This window comes from Geotrypetes seraphini, chromosome 4, assembly GCF_902459505.1.
Source record: "Geotrypetes seraphini chromosome 4, aGeoSer1.1, whole genome shotgun sequence".
Lineage (NCBI taxonomy): Eukaryota > Metazoa > Chordata > Amphibia > Gymnophiona > Dermophiidae > Geotrypetes > Geotrypetes seraphini.
This window is the reverse complement of record NC_047087.1, coordinates 183,130,118-183,145,688: the sequence shown is the minus strand read 5'-3', so window position 1 is coordinate 183,145,688 and position 15,571 is coordinate 183,130,118. Positions and strand designations below refer to the sequence as shown.

Sequence of the window (15,571 nt, the reverse complement as noted above, 5' to 3'; positions counted from 1 at the left end):
TTTTCACTGTGTTTTAACTTGTGTGTGTGTGTGTTTCAAGCAAAATGGAAAAAAAATGGTCCATTGTTTTAGCAGTTAAAATATCAATTGAAATATCGGTGCCCTTATTGGACGAAGCATGAGGGACATTTTTCCTCTGACTCCATTTACTGGTCAACAGGAATAACCCATAGGTTCTGGGCTGGACTGGTTGGACTAAGGGGAAGAAAATTATTAGGCAAGACCTAATTTTGTTTTACTGTTCTTCCCTTTGGTGATGACCCATATCAGGTTTCTCTTTATACAGTTGGTTTAATGACCTTAATTTTTGCTTGTAATCCTCCTTGAGTTGAGTGTTTGGGGTTTGTTTGTTTTTTTTCTTTTGTCCCTTATAAGGAATGGTCACTTATATAGAATAGGAGCCTGATTTTGATTTTGTTTTTATAGGGTGCACCAACACCAAAAAGAATTGAGTATCCTCTAAAGGCTCATCAGAAGGTGGCAATAATGCGGAACATAGAGAAAATGTTGGGAGAAGCCTTGGGAAACCCACAGGAGGTACAATAATGACATGGAATCCCTGAATGAAATACAGTAATGGCATGAAATTACTGCAACTGTTCTTGCATGCCAACACATTTACATTATTAACACAATGCTGTTTGATTCAGATATGCTTCATAATTAAAGTGCAGTCATCTCAAGATTTTCACCATAAATCTTCCATTTGAAAACTAAATGCAGTGCCTTTTTTCCATTATTAGCTAGCTACTGTGAATTAAATTGAGGTGCAGGGAAAAAGTGATTTGCCTTAGCTTAGGAAGAATCACTAATAGAACAGGAAGAACTAAAGTATTGGAAGATAATTAATTACATGCATGTCATCATGATAGAACTGTCATGAGTACTAGATTTTCACTATGAATAGGTTGGATAAAATTTAAAAAAACAAATTTTTCCTTTTAAATGTCAGATTTTTTTTCAACTTAAATCTGTGATTTGTTTTTTTAACATTTAAATTATGGTAAAATTTTCTATTCAAAAATATGCTTGCATAAAACAATCTGCATATGGAGGGTAAAGGCACCAAGAAAGCTCTTATTCTATAAAGAAAAGCAGGTACATTACTTTTCTTTTTAAAATACTAGTGTAATTGGGTTTATATGTGTGTATTTTTACACACAAGCATTTGTAGAGCTGGTGTAAAATCCTTGTACCTAGAGTGGGAAAATGCTTTTTTGCACACGTGTACCCACTGCTCTTGCTCCGCCCATGTGAACATCCTCCGTAACGCAAAGAACACACCATTAAAGATAGATACATATTTACAGAATAGCATGTAGCAGGATTATTGCCATCTATGCACATACAGAGTTCACATACTTGTGTAAATGACTAGAATACCAGAATTTACGTGCATACTTGCTGCCTAAATCTATGCAACTCCTTAGAGAATTACCCCTGTAATGCAAAATATGTTAAGGCAAAAAGATCTAACCTATTTAATCTTTTAAAATGGGGTGAATCCATGTCTCTTCTCTCTAAAGATTGCATTCTGTGTTAAGAATTGAAAGAAAACATTTAACTTTTCAGGCCATTTTCTAAATTGTACATGAGATTGAATTTGCTCTTGTGGAGGACTCTTCTGGATGTGATAAAGTACAAAACAAAACACTCCAAAACTTGCTGTCACAACCTGAACTCAACACAACAATAAGGCAGAAATAGTCCAAAAAGGGTTCACAAAGGAGGCGCTCAGGAACCAAACCTGTGCACAACACGCAAGCCGCATAAAGGCTAACAAGATAATAATAATAATAATAACTTTATTCTTATATACCGCCAACAATCTTGCGACTTCTAGGCGGTTTACAATAAAGAGAAGTGGTTTACAATAGAGAGAAACTGTAAATACAATAAAGAGAAACTGTACATACAGCGAATTAACGGGTATAGCATTGTACATCTGGTAATTCCAACATTAATAATATTAACAACAGTTTGTGTGCTGCAAGACCAGGAAGTGCCATGCTGCTAACACAAAATTTAGAAATGTTCCATGAATTGAATGGTGTGTTCATGGTTAGTGATTAGAGTTGGGGTTTATACTTTACAGGGTCGGGTATGTGGTGGTATTATGAGGGGAGCTGATGTTCTGGTTCGCTACCTAGGTATTTCAAGAACAGGTAGGTTTTTAGGTGTTTCCTGAATTCGCCATAGTTGTTTGTGTGTTCAATTAGTTTTTCTAAGTCTTTGCCCCATGTGGCTGCCTGGTACGATAGCAGTTGTTGATGGTATCTCTTATATTTACACCCTCTAGCTGGAGGGGAGACAAATTTCAGGTGTGTTTTTCTTTTATGTCTGTTGGTTGGGAATGAGAAGAGGTCTGTAATATATTTAGGGGCTAGACCGTTTAATACCTAGCCCCTAAATATATTACAGACCTCTTCTCATTCCCAACCAACAGACATAAAAGAAAAACACTTGATAATATCAAGTGTTAAGGGTGCTCTCAGTGTGAGCAAGCAGTAAGGGGAGACTGGCTCCAATTCTTCATATCTCAGGTAGAGGTAATGTACCCCCACCCGCACACCATCACTGAGCACCCTGTGCGTGCAATAAATCAAGTGAAAAACGTTCACATATCAAAAACACATAAATTAACTAAGTGAATAACAGGTGGAACCTGAGCGACCCCTGGATGAACCCTACCAGCCAAAACCCCAGCTCCAAATCAAAACATCAAGAGAAAATAACTTAACTGAAAAGTGAAGCAGGAACTCATCTCTGAGACTCAAAATGAAATGCGTCCGGAAAACAGGTTCAACCGAGCCGGTTTCGGGGAAGAACCCTTCTCCAGGAACCCATGAACCCGACGAAAAAGAGTGAGGGCGGCTGGAGGGCGGGGCGACCGAGGAGCAACGCACCCGCGCTAAAAAGCAGACAGCAACCAACATCATACACACATCCACCAATCACACAAAACCACCAGTCATTCCATAATGAAAACAGAGGTGTAAATACAGAATACAAAAAATGAAAGTAAAGGTAAACGGAACCTAAATAATAGTGTGCCATTCGACACGCTCATTAAGTCCATTAGGCAAAACAGACTGTAGGTGAAAGATCCAATACTGTTCACGGAGATTTAAATGGGCTTGTCTGTCACCCCTAAAGTTCCTAGGCACTTGCTCAAGAACAAACCATGACAGGTCAGCAAACTTATGTTCGTGTTCCACACAATGAGGAACAAGAGGAGCAGAAAGGGTGACAGTATGAATCCGGCTTTTGTTTCCTGAAGCCTGGTTCTGATCTTTCTGGTGGTGCGCTCAACGTAGATTAGTTCACAAGGACAAATGATGATGTAGATCACCCATTCTGAATCACATGAGTGTGAGCCCTGAGTTGGTAGACACGTTGGGTACGTGGGTGTTGCCAGCATGAAATAGGGACCGGCTGCACATTTCACAATGGCCACAGGGTCCGTGACTGCCCCCAGAACGGGCCCAACTTTTGGTAGACAATAGGTCCTTTAAATTCCTGGGATGAGAGAAAGCTATGCACAGGGCTTCCTTGAACATGGCATGATGGTCTAACACATGCCAGTGCTTTTTGATGATCCCAGCGATTTGATGGGCTTGACTGGAAAAAGAGATCACACACACTTGCTGGATACTTCCTGAATAGTATCAACTAACAACACCATGAGGTCCAGAGAACATTTGTTGAGGATGGCAGCCCACTTATGCAAGAAAGGGTCCCTAGTGGCAAACATCCCGGGAGGTTTATGCACCCTCAAACCACGTGGAATTAAATGATTTTTAATATATTCGACCAGTGACATGCTGTGTAAATCCAACTTAATTAATTCTCTTTGTAAATTGCACCACATGTTCTTATTGGCTACAAAATCAGGCACATTCACATCATGGTCCTCCTGAAACAGGAAGGTTTTAGATATGCAAGACGTTACTTGGTCTGCTGAGAAGCAGAGAGTGCGCTGCCACTCGAGCAACTCCATGGAGCTAGACAAGATAAACAACAAAACAAAACACTCCAAAACTTGCTGCCACAACCTGAACTCAACACAACAATAAGGCAGAAATAGTCCAAAAAGGGTTCACAAAGGAGGCGCTCAGGAACCAAACCTGTGCACAACACGCAAGCCGCGTAAAGGCTGACAAGATAATATCAAGTGTTAAGGGTGCTCTCAGTGTGAGCAAGCAGTAAGGGGAGACTGGTTCCAATTCTTCATAACTCAGTTAGAGGTAATGTACCCCCACCCGCACACCATCACTGAGTACCCTGGGCGTGCAATAAATCAAGTGAAAAACGTTCACAAATCAAAAACACATAAATTAACTAAGTGAATAACAGGTGGAACCTGAGCGACCCCTGGATGAACCCTACCAGCCAAAACCCCAGCTCCAAATCAAAACATCAAGAGAAAATAACTTAACTGAAAAGTGAAGCAGGAACTCATCTCTGAGACTCAAAATGAAATACATCCGGAAAACAGGTTCAACCGAGCCGGTTTCGGGGAAGAACCCTTCTCCAGGAACCCATGAACCCGACGAAAAAGAGTGAGGGCGGCTGGAGGGCGGGGCGGCCGAGGAGCAACGCACCCGCGCTAAAAAGCAGACAGCAACCAACGTCATACACACATCCACCAAGTTATTTTCTCTTGATGTTTTGATTTGGCGCTGGGGTTTTGGCTGGTAGGGTTCATCCAGGGGTCACTCAGGTTCCACTTGTTATTCACTTAGTTAATTTATGTGTTTTTGATTTGTGAACGTTTTTCACTTGATTTATTGCCCTCCCAGGGTGCTCAGTGATGATGTGCGGGTGGGGGTACATTACCATTGTATCACGGAGGCGTTTCCTTGTCAAAGGTGGTTTGGGCATTTCACATCAACCAGGAATTTCAACTTCCGGCTTTTCAGCCCTCTGGTTCTAAGAAGGACAAAGTCTTGTATGTGCTGGATGTCCGTAGGGCTGTCTTATGTTACCGGAGGTTGCAAAAGTTTTACGTTTTTCGGACTATTTTGACAAATCAGGCTAAGAAGGGGAGGCCGGCTTCCAAAGCCACCATTTCAAGATTCAGAAAGCAGCCTCCTTTCACTCTTTGAGTGTATTCACCAAGAAGAGTCACCACTTCTTGGGCTGAAGCCAGGTCAGTTCTGCTGGATGAGATTTGTCGGGTGGCGACTTGGTCACCCCTTCACACTTTCACCCCACCCGGGGTTTTAGGGACTGTTTAGGTATGTCCCTTGATTCAGCATACAGATCCCTATTGCACTGGAAAAAAAGATTAGGTTCTTACCTTGATAATATCTTTTCCAGTAGATAGGGATGGTATGCTGAACACCCCTGCCCATCATTTTTGGTGCACCTGCCTAGACCTTCTGCCTGAAGGCTGTTTCTCTGAATTGCTGTGATAAATTAGAAGACATTGTATATTGATTGTATATAGTTTCTTAGGAGTTTCCTCCTGGGTCCTACAGCTTCTTGTGACATTCTGTTAATAAAGATTGTCATTAGTTTCTTTCCTCTCCATGGCATGTTTGTGAGCTGTGTGTTTATTATATGAGCAGATCAAAGGCTTGCTGGGGGGGGGGGGGGGGTATTCTCCTGTTCTCTCCTGTAGAGCTATCGCTGGCTTGAAACTAACTGACTGGAAGCAGCAGGGAGGAGGAAGAGGTGCTGAAAACAGTGATCGGTATCTCCTGCAATAGACTTGTGGTAGCTGAAGCAAGACCCTTGGTTCAGCATACCATCCCTATCTGCTGGAAAAAAATTATCAAGGTAAGAACCTAATATCCTTTTCTAATGCAATAGGTGTGTCATTTTGGACAGTAGGGTATTCTCTCCATGCTCACAAGGCATTCAGATGGAATTCATTCCAGGTTTTCAACTCCTCCTCCAGAGGGCTCTGCTGCCCCCTTCAGTTTTTCTTTCTGCACACGAGCTGGAAGGTGTCTATTATTGTCGGTATTTTTCATGGTTTTTGTGGCTATCAGTGCACCAGAGCTCCCCAGTGTGGGGGGAAAGCTCTGCCTGCGTAGAGAAGAAACAGACTTGGGTCTTCAGCTGACAGGTTAATTCATAGAATAATTAATAGAAAAACTCAGATATCGTGAAAAAATCGGAATCAATCAAAATAACACATTCACTTAGATATTGCAGTAAAGGTGGTATATATAACAAAGCATGAGCAGAGCTTAGAGCAATGAGATTTATTTGAGCTCTAAGTGGTGCCGCTGAGGATCCTGGAAAATTTGCAATACATAAGGGTATATTCAAGTGGTAGCTAAACTGATTACTACTTGTTAGTTAAGGTTGTAAATGAATTGTATGGCACTGACAAAGTTTTAAAATTAATAAAGATTTTTTTTTAAAAAAGAAGAAATTTATCGGACCAGTCCAAAGGCCAGTGTCTGAGAGCAGGTAATGCAGAATATTATGACTGATTACGTCAAAAGCTGCAGACAAATCGAACTGAAGTAAGATAGCATGTTTCTTACAATCTTGTAACTGCTGGATCTTAGAAAGGAGAGAGAGACCAAAAGGGTTTCTGTGCTGAAATGTGGGCGGAACCCATGCTGGAAAGGTAAAAGGATGGAAAACTTCTCCAGGTAACTTGAGAGTTAGCAGGCAATAATTGATTCCATAAGTTTAGTTAGAAGAGGTATATTTGCAATCGGTCTATAGTGGGAAGTGACAGTTGGGTCAAGGTCTGTTTTTTTCAAGAGAGGGGTAAGGCTAATTATACCCAATGCCATATGAGAAATACCCTGTTTCTAAAGCATAATTTAGTAATGTAGTCAGCCAATTGATTACTTGAGGTGGAATATTAGCAAAAAGATGAGAGGGAAAAGGATCAAGGGTGCATTTACATCTCATCAATTTTATGCATAGTTTTGAGACTTGGGACTCAGATACCAAGCCAAATGAGTGCCAGAAACTATCTGCTGGCGTCAGCATTAAACTACCCTTGAAGTTTGAAAAAAGACCAAAGTCCACTGTAGAGAAAAAAGACCAAAGTCCACTGTAGAGAAAGAATTCATAATGGTAACGATTTTATCTTCAAAAAAAGAAGCAAGAGAATCTGCAGAAGGTGGTAAAACCTGAAGAGATTTATGGTCATGACTTGTTAATGTACATCAGAGTCTAAATAGAGTACCACTTTGGTGATTAGAATTGGCAATTTTACCACCATAGTTGTTTTTTCTTGCCTTTCCCGGCTCAAAATTGTATTTTCTTATAGCGAGCCTCCAATTAAGTTTATCTAAATCTAAATTAGATTTCTTCCATTTATGCTCGAGTTTCCCACATGTTTGCTTGAGTTCTCTAGGACAGTGTTTTTCAACCTTTTTTGGGCAAAGGCACACTTGTTTCATGAAAAAAATCACGAGGCACACCACCATTAGAAAATGTTAAAAAATTTAACTCTGTGCCTATATTGACTATATATAAAGTAATTCTCTTGAATAGGAATCAAATAAACACAAAAAGTATTTTATAATTACTTTATTATGAAATATTAAGTAAACAGAATAGTTAAAAATTATAAAATACTTTATTCAGTGCAAAACCTGGGCCTGTTTGGCTGAACACAAAGCTGATATTCTGGCTGGAATCGAAGAAAGACACACACGAAGCTCTTCGTCAACAGCTCTCAGTCTCTCTCTGTATTTGGTTTTTATAGCATACAAAAATAGACAAATATACCCTCCATCCTTTTTATTAAACCACAATAGCAGTTTTTAGCTCAGGGAGCTGCGCTGAATGCCCAGCGCTGCTCTTGACGCTCATAGGCTCCCTGCGCTAAAAACCACTATTGCGGTTTAGTAAAAGGTGACCATATTGTAAAATATAGACAGCAGATATAAATTCAGAACTGTGCATAGTAAGTGAAGGAAAGTTTTCATCTCTGGGAATTTACCCAGTTAACTATTAAGTTATTTGGGCAAATTCCTTTGAAAACTGTGGTAATACTGCCTCCACTTTGCTAAATTTAAAATAAAATCATTTTTCCTACCTTGTCTGGTGATTTCTGGTTGCACTTTCTTCTTCTGACTGTGCATCCAATCTTTCTTCCCTTCTATCAGCCTGTATGCTTTCTCTCCTCCACACCTCATTCCCTCCCCCAACTTTTTCTTCCTCTCTCCCTGACCTTTCTTTCTTGTTTTCTGTTTCTCTTCTTTCCTTCTGTTTCCCTGCCTGCCCCCTTTCTTTCTTTCTCCCTGCCGTTCCCCAAGCCACTGCCGCTGCCATCGGGGAACAGGACCCACCAATGGATAACAGGCCCCAAAGCTGACGCCGACGCATGCTCTCCCTGATGTCAATTCTGCAATTGGAGAGGAAGTTCCGCCCAGCCAGGCAGCGATTGGCTGGCCCGAACTTCCTCTCCGACTGCAAAATTGACGTCGGGGAGAAGAAGACTTATCGGCTCGATAGATTAGATCGCCAAGACAAAGTGAGTCCTGGGTGATCGACTCACTTTGCCTTGGCGAGCTACTGGCGCCCCTGCCTTAGAACACTGCCTAGGACCCTGGGGGAGCCCGGGCCCCCTGTCAGCTCCGGGCCCCTGAATGCAGGACTGGTAGTACTGCCCTGATGGCGGCCCTGCGGCACACCAGGCAACATCTCGCGGCACACTAGTGTGCCGTGGAACAGCGGTTGAAAAACACTGCTCTAGGAGATGGTGTAAACCAAGGAGAATTTCTAACATGAGTAATAGATTTGGTAATAAGAGGAGGAAGTGTTAAATATGTGCTCTCGGAAATTGTTCTCCAGTTAACCAAAGCTACCATCTACAGGGCCTTCTCTTGGAGAGCAAGGTAACTACTTTAGTGCTCGAGTCCAAAATAGGTCTGAACTAATTTTCTTTCTAAAAGTTATTTCTTTTGTGCTGATTTTTTCTGGTATATGAGACATGAAGATGGGTAATGTAAATTCACACAACTCAAGGAAAGGGCACGTACAACCACTCTTTAAACTCTATCAATACCCTGTATGGAACAAAACGGACTGCGACACTGCTAGGCCTTATCCACACATATACACTGCACTCACTCAGTCACAAATGGGAAAACAAAAAAGAAGTGGAGAAAAAGCCTGTTATACTTCATATGGCAAAAAAACTCCATTTCACATGAATAACCATTTGCACATCTGAAATATCAATCTTGATGAAAAAAAGGCATTATAGCAGCCCTTAGAGAACCACCAGATAACATTAGCACGCCAAAAAAACTGATTCAAAAAGTGATCATATGGATAGAATGGCACTATAGTCACTAACATTGATTCAAGAGCAAAATGAAACAAAAAACTTAGCTGCCAATGGAGTCCAGGGTCTCTCCAGAGCATCACAAACAACTCAGGACCCTATGTGCAGGACACTCTACAATTCCATACATAAATCACTTCAGTGTCAACGTGTTACATGTTCTGATTTCCCCTCTTCTCCTCCCCCCTTTCCAATCTGATCAACAAATGAAAGTGCTAATTACATATCAGCATGTTCTGTCTCTGCCACCTTCTCTTCCTTTCTCTGGGCTAGATTCATGAACCTGCCTGATCCGGGCAGATCTGATGAATTAGCCAAAGTATAATATGCAGATGGGGGCGCTCGGAGGAACGCCCCCCTCTGCACGCACAGATCGCTAGTGTGCGATCCTAACACATGCGCAGACCATCTGCTTTCCATGCAGATGGTCTGCGCATGTGTTTGTGTCCGTTTTTATTTTGGTTTTTACTGTGGGGGGTCCCGACTCTCCTGCTCCTGTTATGCCCGCTGGCGGCAGACTCTTCCCTTTGCTGACACTCAGCTGGTCATGCCCTGCTCTCTTCCACCTTCCCTGCAGTGCGAGCCCGCGGGTTTAAAGCGGGGCTGCACTACAGCGTGCAGCCCCACTTTAAACCCGGGGGCTCACACTGCAGGGAAAGCGGCAGAGCCAGGAGGAGCAGAGAGGACATGGGGGAGAAAGCAGGGCAGGAAAAAAACCTTTGGGGCCAGAGTGCAGGGCAGCAATGGAGCAGGAGAGTCGGCAGAGATGTGTGCGACTGGTCCCCAGCAGTCGCTTCTATTCTTGATCAGCCAGCCCAATCGGTGTTCCAAATTTGTTTGGTGAATTGCGTCCCTGCCTACTTGCATTCGTTTCCCCTCATTTGCATGCATGGATTCGAAGTGGATCGCAGGAGAGGTTAGTGAAGAGTGCAGGAGGGAAATCTGTTCGCAAACCGATCGGCACACGATTGGTTTGCTTTGTGAATCTGGCCCTGTGTTTATTCTCTCCTCACTCTTCCCCATATACTTTCCTCCCCTTGTCTTACTACTTGTATCCAAAACTCATTTGCTCTTGCTCCCTTCCATTTTCAAATACTTATTTGCTGTCTTTTCCTTCCCCTGCCTCCTCTGCTGCTATATCCTAGTTCCACGTGACTATCAGTCACTTTGAACTGCACAGTGGTGGTACTTTCCCGTTTCTTGGTGATCAGTGCAGGAAGATGGGCACTCTGTAACTCAAATTTGTGAAACACATGCAGCAGAATGTTGCTGCTCCTTCTGAATCCCACAAAATAACTATAAGGATGGGAATAGCGCCGTGGCCTGTCCCTTGCATGAAGCAATACATGACAGAATTGTGACCCTTAGGTTGAATAAATTACTGCCTTAACCTATTTGTTTTTGGAAATGAAAGGAGTGTATGACGTATTCTAATTCCTCTAGCTATCTGTATACTTATTCTGTCCAATTCATTCATACTGTTACATTTGTTCTAATTTTTATTTTCTTCCAACAGGTAGGACCCTTGTTGAACACAATGATTAAAGGTCGATATGAGTAGCCACTGGACAGTGCAATTATTGACATTACGGAACAGCTGCTAGCCACCTGGCTTCTTGGAAGAGGAACATAAATGATTGCTTGCTAGACTCTCTCACATGGTACCGAACAGACTGCTTCTGATTCATGGACACTTCTGATACTACTTTCCTCAGCTACAAGAAGATTATTATAAAGGCTGAAGGCAAATCCTCCACTCCACTCCCTTATCACTCCAGCCAGAAAAATGAGGCAGCGGTGCTTGCTGCACATTTTTCTACATTTCTCGTCACTTTCAAGGCCAGGCTTCGGACCTGCTGGCAGAATGTATTTCCATAATCATTTTCATTAAAATCAATTTTGCTTCCTAATTCCAGATCTTCTTGGGATGGCATTGCGCAACATTCTTCTGCAGTCATTTCCTGTTTTTGTTTCTTAGGAACTTTCTATTAACGGCTCTGGATGGAAGGCAGTGAGAGCTTAGAGAAAATGTGATATGATCCTTGGAGGAACATTGGTGAGGATAAGCAAAAATCCATAGTCACCTGATAATCATCTTTTGGATCCCTTTCTTTTCTCTCTGGATAGTTGAAGAAACGTTGGAAGTCAGCAGCCACCTCTGGAAGGAATACTGGGAGTGTTTTGAAAGGTTTGACCTCTTGTCATAATGGAGTAGGTACATGCCAGTACACTGCAGAATGGAGACATTTCTGCCCACTCAGTTTCTTCGTACCTTTTGATTCACTCCAGTGTATTAGATCTCTCATGTGTTCTACTGTGGAATATTGCAGGTAAAGGAAGCAGAGGATTTTGGTGAAATGGTAGAGATGCCAAAGACATTGACTTGTACAAAGCCATTATGGGGTTCAGAGTTCCACAAAATCAAAAGTTTCTACATTCTGTGATTGGCTTCTTTCTTCTCCAATAGGTGGTATTTTGGCAGAAGACACACCTAACTTTGGGGTGCAGATATTTGCTGGTGGTGATTGAACTGTGTGTGAAGGGCAGCCTGATATGATCGTATGTCACACTGTGGGCCTAGTATTGCTTACTGCCTTTTGAAGGCCTGCTGCTTTGGTGTAGTTTTCTTGTGTATTTATATTTGAAGAAGAGACAGATCAAAGGAGCTTGTAATAGCAGGAAGGAGCAATACTACCTATTTGCTAAACTCTGCACTTCCCTGCTATTGGTTTTATTCAGTAGCATGTTTCTTTATCCAAATTTTATTTTCTTAAATGCTTGTCATTTTTCAAAATAAGAATCAGGCATTTTTCGTTGGCGATGCACATGATTTTTAAGGAGCATTCTTCCAAGGTAATTTTTAAGCTTCTTATTCCAACTGTTTTAGGCTGCTCTCTCTACAGGTTCCTGATGGTGCACAGACCTAAAACATGCACTAGTGAGTGGAATTTTCAAAACTTTCAGCGAGGAGTAACAGGGAAATCAGAAGGAGAGCAGAAAGTGAGTTGTCCTGCCTGTACTGAGAGCCAAATTTATTTAAAGGACAGCATTCATGCTTCCTAAACAAAAAAAAAGGTGGCTGTATGTTCTTGGTTAAGATTTGAATGCTATTGGTAAGCAGACATGTTTCATAGAACATACCACCACAAAACTAACTGAGACTTTAAAATTTCAGTATAATTAACTTTAGATATGCTGTTTTGCATTTATAGCGCTATTATGCAGAGCTGTACACTCTAGAAGGCACTGGCAAACAATTGTGGTACCTTGTCAAAAAAAATCACAAGTGATTGGCAATGGTCACTAAAATCTGAAAACAAGAACATACCACTATCACACTAAGTAGTCAATTCTGACACTGGTGTAAATTATGGCTTGTTTCTCAGTTTTGTTTGCCATTGGGCTTGTTTTGGATCAAAAGCGAGAGACCCCTGACATGAACTAGCAGAAAGCAAGGAGGAAAACTTTTTCGCTAGTGTAATCTAAATTGTTGCTAGACTAAGCAAACATTTTGCTAACAAACCCAAAGAGGTGCATCAAGTTCAGCAATTTTACTAGTGCTTGGACAGCACCTGTATGTAATTGCTGGCTGAGTAATGTTGACTTGTAAAAACACACTGCTGAATATTTTTAGCATCTGACTTCCATATCAAGTTTTGAAGTTAGCCTGTCATTTAATAAATACAATCTTTGAGATCCCCTTGAATTATCATCCTCCTTTTTTTCCTGGCCAAATGTTAAAACTACACTTCTCCCTCCGTATTCGCGGGGGATGCGGGCAGACCACAGGCGCGAATATGGAAAAACCGCAAATAACTTTTTATGTGTTATTTGCGGTTTTTAGAAAACGCCGACATTTTTATTAATGAAACCGTGAATAGCTTGGAGCAGGCAAGCAGCGATTCCCAGTGATTTTCTCCATGCATATGGGGAGGAAGCCGTTCTCTCTATGGTTGCTGGGAAGCAGCGGTTTTCTCAGTCCAAACTTGGAAGCAGGGAAGCAGCGATTTTCAGAGTGAATGGTAACCGATAAACTTTTTTATCGGTACAGTAAAAGGAAAAAGAACTTTAATGATGATGTAATTTGGGGGGTTGGAGTCAGCAACCGAAAAATTGCGAATAAGCGAATCCACAGATACAGAAACCGCAGATATGGAGGGAGAAGTGTACTTGATTTGCCCCACAGTTCCCAAATGCAAGAAAATAGAGGTGCAGATCATTATTAATATCCCATGTAGACAAATATGAACATAGCATGGGTAGCTGTGAGCAGGAAGGTGTACCATGGTTCCCATGCAAGGGAATGTTTAAAAAGACAGGTGTGATTGCGATAAGCATGAGAAATGAGAACAAGAAATAAGACCTCTCCAGAGAAAGAAAAAAAACAACCAAGACTAAAACCTAATTGTAAAGGAAAGTTTGGGGAGTGTCTCACAAACTAAGCATTGAACATTGTCCTGTATTATGGATAGTTTCATAATGTTCTGATGCTCTATGTGTGTGGCAGTGAAGTGGGAGACTACCTGTTTTTCCAAGAACTTCCAGTGCCCATGATGTATAATAGAACACAGCACTCTTATAAATGAAATGAGTAGGAGACAAGGTATTTATTTGTATGAGTAGAAAAGGTATTTGTGATGTAGCAACAGATTCTTAGAAAATGGGCAACAGAGAGAAGTACAGTGATAGTGTAAAGAATTCCTCTTTCTGTTTCTGGTAGGAATTAATAGTTTTTGCCCTGTATCATGAAAGAACTCATCCATGACTTTGAGGTACAGCAGCAACAGCTCTGCCTGTATGTTACATCAGATTTTTGATCGATGTGCAATGCTGCTTAATTCAGGAGCAGATGAAAACAATGCAGCACCACATTTAAATGCTACTGAAGGTGTATAACATTGAAAAATAAAATTGAAAAAACTTTTTTTAAAATTTGTGCATATAAAACTATCCAATTTTGCTGAAAGTGACATTAAACTAGGATTGCAAATGTGGGTTAAATTAATAAGTAATTACATCTGTGATCCCTCTGCTGTTAAATTATTTATCTGCAGGGCTACATTGAATTATTTGTGTAAATAGATTTAATTTAGAAATAAATGTTATTCCTACAAGAGGGTGCTCATCTATGCAGTCGTATGTAAGGTTATTCGAACTTGTGTCCTGTTCTCTGCATGACCAGATGTTTGTGGATTGAATTTTGGAGTGGAAAAAATATTTTTAATATGTAATTTATTTCATGATTACAGTATGTGGCACTTAAAAGAAAAAGACTTGAAGCTGCTTTTGCAAGAGAAAGTATTTCAAATGACTCCCAGCTTTTGTAGGAATATGGCAATAGTCATGTTTTTTTGTCACTCATCACCGCATAAGAACCCAACTGAGTCCATAGCAGTACACAGTGTACCTGCAACCATGGCCTTTACATTTAGATTCATTGCTTGTTAAATAGGTGTGCATAATTACACAGTTTTTCCTATTTATTTTTAGCTGTTGTTGCAACTCGTGGGGTTGGGGGAGGTGGAATAGAATATTGTAAAACTAGCAAAGTCAAGCACCAGTGGACCACTTAGCACTTAACATTTTAAAGTTTTGCAGATAAACTTCAACTGGGAAGTAGGTTTGAAAATCAAATCAACATGTGTTGTATTCTTCATGAGCAAGACAAGCCAGGGTTTAGAGCCAATATGTCTGAAAGACATGATTGGCATTGTTTGATCCAGACTTTCTGCTCCCCTTCCAAAGCTTAGAAGAGTTGCACAGCCCTGTGGACCATGTGCAGCAGCTCCTGTGCTACTGACAGCTCCTTTCCCTCTAGTTTTTAGCATCTGTGTGACCTGCCAAATGTCTGTTTAGAGTTCTCCCCACCCAAAAAAAAAAAAAAATCAACACAGTAACAAATTTACTTTTAAATTTACTATGACTGAGCCATATACTCAAATGTTATGTCCACTAACGGTTAGATTAGGTAATAAAATGGCGATAAAGTTCAGTTTCTCTTCACAGACCAGAGTTAGCTTTGATTGCTGCCAAGAGTATCTTAACACCAGGTTCTGAAATAGTCTACAACTCCCAAACTGGTGACGTTTGCTGAAGAAAATTATGTCAGCAAGCTGAGATGAGCTTCTAATCTTGTGGCGACAACTTCACTTTGGCAGCCCTTTCGGTGGTTGACGTTAAAGGGCCAGAGCATGAATAAAGCTCAAAACAAGTAAACCCAAAAATGAAGCATTTCCAAAAGAGCAGACCTGACTACCTCTTCAGGCACTCAGAAGCGCAAACATTGACAGTTTCGGC

At 41.1% G+C, this 15,571-nt stretch overlaps 1 protein-coding gene across 2 annotated transcripts in view; it reads left to right on the top strand.

Annotated features, from left to right (window-relative positions):
• Positions 1 to 15,159, top strand: part of HIF1AN (hypoxia inducible factor 1 subunit alpha inhibitor) — a 96,996-nt gene extending 81,837 nt beyond the window's left edge. For both annotated transcript variants that reach the window (XM_033940652.1, XM_033940653.1), the window contains exons 7-8: positions 427 to 537; positions 10,791 to 15,159. In XM_033940652.1, coding sequence (XP_033796543.1) covers positions 427 to 537; positions 10,791 to 10,835 — 156 coding nt within the window. In that variant the 3' untranslated portion in view covers positions 10,836 to 15,159. The remainder of the gene's footprint in view (positions 1 to 426; positions 538 to 10,790) is intronic.
• Positions 15,160 to 15,571: the final 412 nt, after the last annotated feature.